Source organism: Centroberyx affinis, unplaced genomic scaffold, assembly GCF_046629955.1.
Source record: "Centroberyx affinis isolate AG114_WGS23_722 - 3 ecotype Tasmania unplaced genomic scaffold, CSIRO-AGI_Caff_v1 ptg002014l_1, whole genome shotgun sequence".
Lineage (NCBI taxonomy): Eukaryota > Metazoa > Chordata > Actinopteri > Beryciformes > Berycidae > Centroberyx > Centroberyx affinis.
Window position 1 is genome coordinate 467,451 of NW_027280356.1, and position 10,568 is coordinate 478,018.

At 40.5% G+C, this 10,568-nt stretch overlaps 1 protein-coding gene across 2 annotated transcripts in view; it reads left to right on the forward strand.

Annotated features, from left to right (window-relative positions):
- baiap2l1a (BAR/IMD domain containing adaptor protein 2 like 1a) overlaps positions 1 to 9,997 on the forward strand; it is a 32,441-nt gene extending 22,444 nt beyond the window's left edge. The window contains exons 9-14 of one of the 2 annotated variants that reach the window (XM_071530977.1): positions 1,103 to 1,229; positions 1,749 to 1,962; positions 4,127 to 4,186; positions 4,293 to 4,443; positions 8,106 to 8,146; positions 8,317 to 9,997. In XM_071530977.1, the coding sequence (XP_071387078.1) occupies positions 1,103 to 1,229; positions 1,749 to 1,962; positions 4,127 to 4,186; positions 4,293 to 4,443; positions 8,106 to 8,146; positions 8,317 to 8,389 (666 nt within the window). In that variant the 3' untranslated portion in view covers positions 8,390 to 9,997. The remainder of the gene's footprint in view (positions 1 to 1,102; positions 1,230 to 1,748; positions 1,963 to 4,126; positions 4,187 to 4,292; positions 4,444 to 8,105; positions 8,147 to 8,316) is intronic. The other variant, XM_071530978.1, reaches the window with a different exon arrangement.
- Positions 9,998 to 10,568: the final 571 nt, after the last annotated feature.

A 10,568-nucleotide genomic window follows, 5' to 3' on the forward strand; every position in this document is an offset into this window, starting at 1 on the left:
AGGACATGACATCATAGGAGGTTTTAGGATACCTGAAATTGTATAATACTTTGTACTGCTTTTGATCATGTTTTTTCATACACTCATTGTACTGTAAGGTACTTCAGATAACAGCTTCACCAAATGGTACATAAGTAGAGCAAATCATGTAGAAAAAAAATTGCCCCAGTAGTGTTTTATCTTGTTTTTGTTTGTAGTTTATCTTGCAAGGATGCCACACTCCTGTGGCGATATCTGTTGTGAAATGACAAGAAGATCAGCTGTATCAGATGGAGGCTTTTGTGTGTAAACTTGTATGTTATCATTAGCTGGCTGTCAGCCGGGGGAAACCCAGCATGTGCTGTTGTTCTCGCTCTCAGATAAAGTCCACTCAGTGTTATGGCCTCAGGTGTTTATTGCTGTGTAGGAGAGAGACAATAAGCTCTAATCACGTTAATGACTGGTTGAACACCACTTCCTTGATAAGCACTTGAACCTTGTTGATGAATATCGTCACTGTCGGGATAAAGTCTCATCATTCTATAAAGCAAGGAATCTCTGTCTGTATGTGTGTCCTTCGCATATCTCGAGAATCGTCCGTCCGATCTACTTCACACTTGGCGGGTGTATTGCTGGGGACTCAGGGAAGTGCAGTGTCAACATGCAACACGTTCAATATTAATAAACTTTGAATAAACAAGTGAACAGCGCTCTGTGCAGATGCGGGGCAAACGGGCACTGCACTAGTAACTCTAATTTTGGTGATTTTCATGTTTTAACATAAATTGAAAGATTACATGACTTGGGTTAAGTAAATTCTATGAACCTTGGGCTCATGAAAACTTTCAAAACCCACTGGATAAACTAAAAATGCATGGTCGTAAAGCTACAACAAGGCTGTTTTTCTTAGTTCCTGAAAAGTTGACATTTTGGAGATATAAGGTTTTCACCAGATGGCACCGAAATGCAGTATCGCAAGCTATTATTGTCACTGAATAATAGATTGCCGGGTTCTGTCTGCAGTACATGCACACTCATATTTTGTCAAATTGCATCCTTTAAAATGGATTTATGATTTATCCTGTTATGCATGTACTAATCCTAGTCTTTATGATCTCCCCAGAACAACGTGGAGTCGATGGGTCCTCCTCCAGCGCCGCCGCTGCTTAAGGCCCAGATCAGTCCACTAGCCAACATGTTCAACCCAGAGCCCAGATCTCCCCTCACCTCCTCTTCAGACCACAATTCAGGTACTGCTGGCCTGACAGGAGCCTCTCACACACAAACAAGTCAAGTTTAATCAAAATTGGACTGATGGTGTAGCTGTTATGGCCTTTCACATTTAGAAAGTTTGACCTTGAATTATAGTGTCTCCGTTAGTACTAATTTTTTACATTTTGTAGATCCTACAAAATATAAAAATCCTACTCTCATCTGCTTGTTAAAAGACTGTGATCTACATTGCTTTAGCTAAATTTGTATTTGAAGGATTTCATTCCTAAATGCTATATATCCATTTAGTTAATATATCAAAAACATGATTTTGTCCTCTAAGGCATTACTATGTGGTAAGCAAATGCCTCACAATGACTCAAAACTTTAATAGTAACCTATAGCGTGCTTTACCTTTATTCCAGCAACCATTTTGCCACAGTAGAGGGGATTGTTTTTCAAATGGCGGATATCTAATGGTATCTAGAGGTTTTGACAGACTGAGTTGACAGTATCATAACTCTAATCTGTGTTCTTGGATCCTCTGTTGGCTCCAGACCAGGGCAGCATCGGGGAGGGCAGCCTGTCCCGGTCGGTGTCCCAGTCGTCCGGTCTCAACGTGGGCAGGAAGCCCCGGGTCCGGACCATCTTCCCCCACACGGCGGGCAACAACGACACGCTCCTCAGCTTCGACGACGGCGACGTCATCGCCCTGCTCATCCAGGAGGAGAAGGACGGCTGGCTGTACGGAGAGCTGGAGAAGACACGGCAGTATGTTTGTTACTCACTCGATAATCCATTATGTGTGCTGATTTAGGAATTATAGGAAGTGTTATATCCAAGGATGTGGTGGAGGATAAACCCACCTCAACTCAGTTTACCCTCCTTTTTATTCCCCCATGAAATGAACTCCCATCAATTTTACATCCTGGAAAACAGTATCTTTCATGGTGACCTCATGCTGCACCAGTAGCTGTAAATATACATTTCTAACCAACAAATCCATCAGATAAAACTGCCTTTCTCTCCTTGACTCATATTCCATTGGATTAGACTTTTGAATGATCCCTCACTGCATTATGTCCCGCCCCAAAACACTGTTTTATCAAATCCAGGAAGTAAAGATGCCATTTCATGGGGTCTTTAATTGAGTTCACCCACCATTTTAGGGCTGACATAAATATTTATAACTTAAATTAATAGTATACATCATAGTAAGTAGTATCAAACTTACGTAAGTTCTCTAAAGATGGGGTCTTTTAAGGGGAAAGGCATAATGCTTTTCTGAAAATATAAATTATTTTTGTTTATATTGGTGGTTGTTTGCCTTAAGATCAAACTGTAGTTTACCCACTTTTTTATTTACCACCACATCGCTGGTTATAACCTGCTGTATGACGAGTTTGAAAGGATATATAGTAGGTAATCTAGGTCATACATAACATAACTAAAATCCCGACTTTCATTGTGGGCTGAAAGGTTTCATTACAGGATCTACTGTGCCACGTCAGTACACACATTTAGATGAAATCTAAATACAACCTTTGACACACCCACAAGAGGAAATGTACTTTCATTCCAGCAAATATGCAACAGCATTGACACACGGGCATTGTTCACATTTCTGAGGTGGCAGTACGAGTTCTGCTTTGTGTTTGTTAATATTTCGCTGCGCTAATACATCATGGCTGGCAACACAGAGCATGTCAGGTATGCTTGACTTGACAGTCTTAATGCTCTCTCTCTCTCTCTCTCTCTCTCTCTCACTGTTGCTCTGTCGCGCACGCGCAGAAACAAGAGACACTTTTATAACTCACATGGTGATGCAGGAAGATATGACAGGAATATTTCATATGTCAAGAAGGAGGAAAAAAATAAATTAAGTAGAAATCACACCTTTGAAGGCTGGCTGTGACTCCATCTCACCTCCAGACGGAAGAGAGGGAAAAATAAATAAATCGCAGACGCTAAACCAAATCCTTTCCTGTACGATAGTCTCTTAGACAAACAATCAGTGCACCTGTTAGCCTTGTGCGTCTTGTTTGCCTGAATTGTCAGGTTTGGCATTGTTATTGTACAACCAGTTGTGTTTGTGTACGCAGCAGCACAAATCCATAAAGTATCTTTGAAGATGCCAGTGTAATTCCAGTCAGCTTCAACAACCTCTCCACTCCTCCCTGCTGCTGTTAGGACTCATAGTGTAGGTGAAAGCATTACTGAGAGCTTTCTGAGAGCTGAGAGTCCTTGTCATTTTTTTATTTCCACATAGAAACAAATGAATGGAAGCCTTATCTCCTCTCTTTCTGTGTGTGTGTGTGTGTGTGTGTGTGTCATTAAGCTGCTTTTTGAATTGAAATGCTTTTAATATGAATGCTATCAGTGGCAGTTTGTCAAGAAGAGGACATGTGGGCATAAATCACGGTTAACAGCGAATTCAGTTCCTTAGCAACAAATCCAATGCCTTTTCCCCAGACGTGACTTGGAGACGACTTCTGTCTGTCTGTCAAGTCTGTCCGTCTGATATTCCATGTCTCATATCCGTGTCAAGATTCAAGTGTGTTATCTGAATCAGTGGTTATCAACCTTTTTGGCTCACAACCCCATAAAATCATTCCTGTGCACATGCCGAATGGTGATCTTCAGATGATGGTTGTTGTTCTTCCTGCTCTGACTCCTGCTTATTTCATTATTGAAAGAAGCCCAGAGGCTGCACACATTCATTATTTCACAAGAAAAAGGCATTCATATATCATCATGTATTATTGGATATATTATTATATTATCTTGCGAGCCCCAGGCTAAGAAATACTGATTCACATGATTACTGTTTATTAAGTTTGTTAAGAATTGTCTTGACATTTGAGCTGATGTTTATGTTGCTGTCTTATTTTCCAGATGGCCTGATATTGTGCTGTGTTTGTCTTTTTTGTTTTAGGCGGGGTTGGTTTCCCTCATCTTACTGCAGACCTTACACTGAGTCAGCGATATCAAATAGGTAAGAAAACAACACATTACAGCATAGGTAATCAATCAGTGAGTTTGCACAGCCCCAATTTGATGACCTTTGCGTTTGTGACAATGCCATATGTCTCTGACCATAGCAGCAACCTGGGGACGCCGGTGCGTAGTCTGAGTGTGGCCAGTCTGCCGGAGCAGGAGGAGGAGGAGCCGGTGCTGCTGCCGCCCCCGGACTACAGTGACGACGCCCCCTCCAGCCCGGTGGTCCGCCTGACGCCCTCGCCAAAGAACACGGTCAGTACCTGATGATCCCCTGCAGGGTCAAAACCTAGCCAAGTCAAGTCAGGTTGATTTAAAAAGTCCAGAGAAAGCTGGACTCACCAGCGTTAGATCTTTTCCTCCCTCGTCTCTCTTTTGGTTTCCTTTGGTATAAAGCATCACAGACCGGCCGGGTTGCTGATATCACCTTACAGGATTTATGGGTATTGAAGTTCATACTTGTTTATACATGCTGCTAATTGAAAAAAACGCAATCTAATCTGCTTGATAAAAACGATATTGACTTCCTGTTATAAAGACAGAGTAGTAGCCTTGCTTTGCATTTTGAAATAATGATCATAAACACACTTGGCAACACAAGCCATATTGCTACGGTGTTTGAAGTGGGTAAACTACTCTAAAGAGTTACTTCGAATAAAGAGTAACTTTGTACCATAACTAGTTACTTTTTAAGTAAGTAAAGTAATTAAGTAATTATTTTAAGAAGTAATTTTCCCTAACACTGATACACTATATCTTTACTAAAACTTGTACAAATCCTTCCTCTTCAAATCCTTTTCTGGGAAACTCTGGGAAGAGGAAGTTAATAAGACACACTCTCCCCTCCTTCAATAAATATTGTGGATGTGCCATGAGGCCAGGCACCGAAACCCCAATTGTTCCAGTAGAGGATTATGTCTGTAACATAATTGCTGTGAAGTGTGGCGTCACTGAAAAAGATCACACATGTTCAGGAAAAAAGGTCTAATGTACATCGATATGACATGTTGTATATGTTGTTTAGCAGATGCTTCTGTCCAAAGCGACTTACAATATGTGCATTTTATATCATTTTATATCTGATATCTTTTTATATCTTTATTGCCCTAGCTGAGTCATCATGCATTCCACACCGATACCAGAAAACACCATGACACGCGACCATGTGTAACCTTTACTGCATTTAATTTTGATGTAACAAGGTCTTATTATCTTCTGGTTGCATAGTCACTGCCTCCACACCCTCGAAACAGAGCAGAGTCAGACACACACCTCAACACCTTTCACCCAGTTCAAGGAAATATTGATGATTTTCCAAGAAGGATGAGTGAGCCTAAGAAAAATTAAAAAGATAAATAATTGAGAAAGGTCTGTCTATGAGTGATAAGTTTGCAGTAAACCCTCTGTTTTTTTGCACTTTCTTGCACTACAACACTCTGATTGAAACATTAATGATTCCTACAGTCGTCAGCTTACATGTTCCCTCTTTCATAGACAGTTTTCTCATTCTGGCTGAGAGGAAGTGTTCATCAGAAACTTACTGGCGAGTCTGGACTGGCCTCAAAACTTGCAAAATTGAAAAATGTAAACGGTGGGGAGCAATATACCTGTAGTACAGCCTGTGTTTCTCCTCATTATGGATACTGTACAATGCAGCTGCAGCCACAGATATAGTTTAGTATATTATTAGCTATGCTCATTATAAATAGAATCAACGGGGTGGAATACAGTAGCTACTGTTTCCATGTGAAAAGTCAATAGTTGTGTAAGAGTAAGGTGAATATCTCATTTGGGGGCATAACTTCATATGCTTACCCATTGTTGCTCTTGTCAGAAATGTTCACTACTTGGTGATATTGTATACTGTACTGTATATACTCCATTATAAGATAAAATGCTGCAGTGATACAAACCTCAGTTGTGTAGTAAGAGACAGAAAGAAAGAGAGGGAGAAAGTGAAAGACAGAGTGACCAGACAGTTGTCGGCTCAAAAGTAAAAAAAAAAAAAAAAAAGACATCTGAAAAATGCTCCCGGCCAGGTTTTACCTCTGCTCAGGAATGGAGAGAGAGAGAGGAGAGAAGGAGAGAAGGAGAGAGAGTTACAGAAGGAGGGATAGAGGACAAGAGGGTAGAGACACAATTTCAATTAGGGCCTGCACTGTTTCAGCTGATTGAGAATGAACTAGTAGCTGTCCAGGAAGCAGGAAAGCCCCGACACACCTCTCTCAGCCTCTCCCAGTCTTTCCCTCCCCTCTCTCTCTCTCTCTCTCTCTCTCTCTCTCTCTCTCTCTTTCAGCCTCCCTCTCTTTTTCTCCCCCATCATCACCCCGCTTAATTTCCCTCTGCTCTCAATGTCCTCTGTATCTGCTGCCTCAGGGTTTTGGGATGAAATGCACTACTGTGAGGAAAGCCGGCCCAACAGCAGGAATCCCAGTCCTCTCATCTCTTCATTTTACACCTCTATTTTAACTCTTCCTGGTCCTTAGTCTTTAGAATAAAGACTTTAATAATGCCACATATAAAAAGCCGTCCCTTCAACCATTACGTCAGGTGATGACAGAGGGCTGACTGTGCTCTTTAGGTTTGTTTTTGTGTCTGTGGGTCAGAGGTGGACCTTGTAACCGCGTCTGTTGGTTCATTGCGAGGTCCATGTTCAGTGACTCCTGGATGAAGTCTGCTCTCTAGTGGAAGAGCAGGGTAAATGCATGTTTGTCATGTATTTAGCAAGGGTGGAAGTAACTAATTATTACATTTACTCATTACTGTAATTGAGTAGCTTTTTTGTGCACTTGTACTTTTTTTTAAAGTCAGTAATTTTACTTTTACTTAAATATATTTTCACTGAAGTATTGTACTTAGCTACATTTTTAATTACATCCATTACAGAGTATAGATTTTGTGGCTCTCCATTAGCATCAGAAACCGGACCATTGTAAATTGGCCAGTTGTAAATCCATTCACAGTGAACGGTCAGTCAGCAAAGAAGGGAAGAGTAAGCTGGCTGTACTTTGTTTGGTCACTTTATTGTGTAATTTATTGTGTAATTCTGAAATTAAAAGAACCTAGTTTGAACTAGAAAAGATCACATCTAACAATGTTCTCAGTAACTTTTACTCTGGGTTCATTTTAAATGAGCTACTTTTTACTTTCACTTTAAGCAGATTTTTACACCAGTACTTTGACTTCCACTGAAGTAAAATATGAGCAAAGTAACAGTAAAAGTACTTCTACTTGAGTAGGACATGCTTATACTCTTTCCACCACTGGTATTTAGTAATGTAAGGGCATCTGTACAAGCATGACATTGATATAAAGGTGCATTATTAAGATATGTATCTGAAAAACAGAGAAAAAAGTTTGGATCCTCTGGCCAGTGTGTTTATCTGTTTAAATCCGGCCTTGACTGTGTAGATACTGAATGAATGAATGATAAAATCTGAACTGATCTGATCTACAAAACAACAGATTAAACTAAAAACACACGAGTCGATGAGAGTTTCTTGATCTGCTGTAACACCTCCATAAGTTTCTTTATTAACTTTACTAAGGAAATACTTTCTATTCACCTCAGTATCCCTCCAGGCACATAGCTAATCTGTCAGCTATTTGTGTCCCCTAACTTTATCGTCCTCATGCTCACTTGGCTCTGGAGAGGCGATAAGACTGCCAAGAGAGAGAGAAGGAGGAGTGTGTCTTTCTAGATGGTCTAGATTCCTGAGTGTGTGAGGTCTGTGAGGTTATGGTACAGATCTTATCAAACCAGTCTGGCAACATTGACTTTCATCACAGCTGGAAGGAGGGTGTGTGTGTGTGTGGTGATGGTGGCTGGGGTGTGTGAGGTGTGAGGTGTAGGGTGCTGCATGTTACTTCACTGTGTGCATCATATCTTCATCCTCTCTTTTTTCTTCCGGCAACAGGTTTCCCTAGTCAATGGGACTGGAAAGGCTCCTTTTCTAGGGTGAGTGACTTAATCAAACACGACTAATAAAACCTGATAGATTACCGCAGATATGCGTAAGCAAGTCAAGGTTGATTTATGATTAAAACAAAGCGGGAATGAAGATAATCGTGCCAAGTATTTGTGAGTTCAACCGGTGTCAATGCGAATTTCCCTTTTTCGCCCTGCAGAGGCGGGAATCCCTTCGCCACGGTGAAGCTGAGGCCGACGGTCACGAATGACAGATCAGCGCCGGTCATCTAGCGCCCCGGGAGGAGCTTCACCGTCATCATGCCTTCAGGGGAATCACGCACCATGGAGCTCCGTGCCACGCTGACTCTCACCCCAACCTGACGTCTTGTCGGCCCGCATGCTCGTCTTTCTCAGCACCACCCGCTCTGTCAAAGGGATCCATTGTATGCCAGTATGTGTTGTCCATTTGCCACAACAGGGAGACATTGTGTAATCAATACATGAAGAAGCAGATCTGTCAAAATCTCTGCTGAATTTCCTGGAAAGCTCTGTAACACAAAGCAAATATTTTGGGGTATGCATCCAGCCTGCATGTGTCTTAAAGGAACAGTTCACCCCAAAATGACCAAAATGAAAATTCAGTCATTATCTACTCACTGCTATGTCACTCAAAACTCCATTAAAGTTTGTAGGACCACAAAACACACAGCAAATAAAACCCCTTACGTAGTCTTATCCCTAATTTTTGAAGTTAATGGGACCAACTTGTATAACAAAAGACAGAAAGGAAAGAAAAGAAAGCTAAGAATATAGGAGATAATGAGGTAAATGTTGGACTTGTGGACCCACTGTGTAATCGTTTGGCTACAAAACACTTTGATTATGCTGCATGAGGTGTTTGGAGAAATTTGATGGGCATTTTATACTTTTTTTGGAGTTGTAAAAAGATGACCCTGTTAATTTCAATAGCTTGGGAGAAAGCTGAGATGAAACTACAGGGTTTAAATCACTGTGTGTTTGGTTTTCCTACCAAGTTCAGTGGAGTTTCAACTGACGGGGTTGAGTGATAATGGCTGAATTTGCATTTTGGGGTGAACGACTCCCTTTGGGAGGAATTCATGTTTTTCAAAGATGCCTCAACTGTGCCACAAGGTCATTTTAGGCTTTTTTGCCCTGTAGTCAGTGCGGTGATACCTGCAGAAACCCAGTGATCCAATGATATTGAACGGACGAGGCTGAAACAGACCAGCACCCAGGCTACCTTCCAGACTCGGCAGCAAAAGGATTGTTATTTTTATTTGTCTATTTCTTTCTTTTTTTTTTTTTTTTTTTTAAAGGCATTGTGATCTATCGAAGTTGTGAGAATGAAGGGAGAGTGACGTTTTGGGAAAAGGGCTTTGTTGTTCGCGTGGCGTTGTGCTTCAACGAAGGCATTATCTCTATGTGACCAGTTAATAAAAATGAGCAAGCTATTTATATACAGTTATAAGTACATTTTTTTTTAGATATATTTAAATAAAATATGTATACAGAAGTCCATTCTGTGAAGGTGCCCCTCTGATGATTTTATAGTCAAAGAATTGGCCACTATGCTCAATCTGAGCCATGGAAAATGTCCCGTATTGATTTTTGATTTGCCATTGACTGCTAGAATGTATTTTAAATGGGTAAATTGACCTATTGATGAAGGGAATATTTTTCACTCCTCATGGTTTTACTGCTGTAAGTGTCGGGTCCCAATATTCCCTTTGCTTTCACTGTAAGCTGTAGGTCTTTGTATACAATGCACACTGTTTATGCAAATTAAAAGTGTACCTTACTGGTGGACATTGCATTGTATTTGAGTATGGTGGGTCATTGTTTGAAATATACAAAGTATTAAATATATTGTGAAGAAAAGGAGGATTTTTTTTGCCTTATATTTGTGGATGAAAGCTTTAAAGAATGTAATCGTATGATGAGGAACTGATTGCCACCTGGAATAGAAGTGAAACCATTTTTTTTCATCCGAAAAAACCCACTGATGTGTAACTGAATTGATTTTACTGACATAGTTATTCCCACATACTCTTTTCAATGCGTACCTTGCCACTGTGTTGACCAATGTAGTCTTTTTATTTCTCAATAAAACAAGGAAAAGGAAAAGTCTTTGCTATTACGATTTATAATGCGCTAAACCCCCACCTCTCTCTTTACTCACTGATTCTCTCTCTTTTTTTCTCTTACTAGTTTCTGTAACTGACAGTATGAGTGAGAATATAGTTTAAGAGTTTAAGAAATCCAGTGGTTCCCAAAGTGAGGTCCGTGGATCCACCTGGGGTCTTTGAGGAGCTTCCAGCAGGTCTCCAGCAAAATTAGGTTAAATTTATTTTGTTTTATTTCACTCACCTGATGTTAGCACATTGAGAAAATGGATGGAAAAACAAGGATGACCGTTTTGATCATCACTTTCTATGTCCTCACTGTTAAC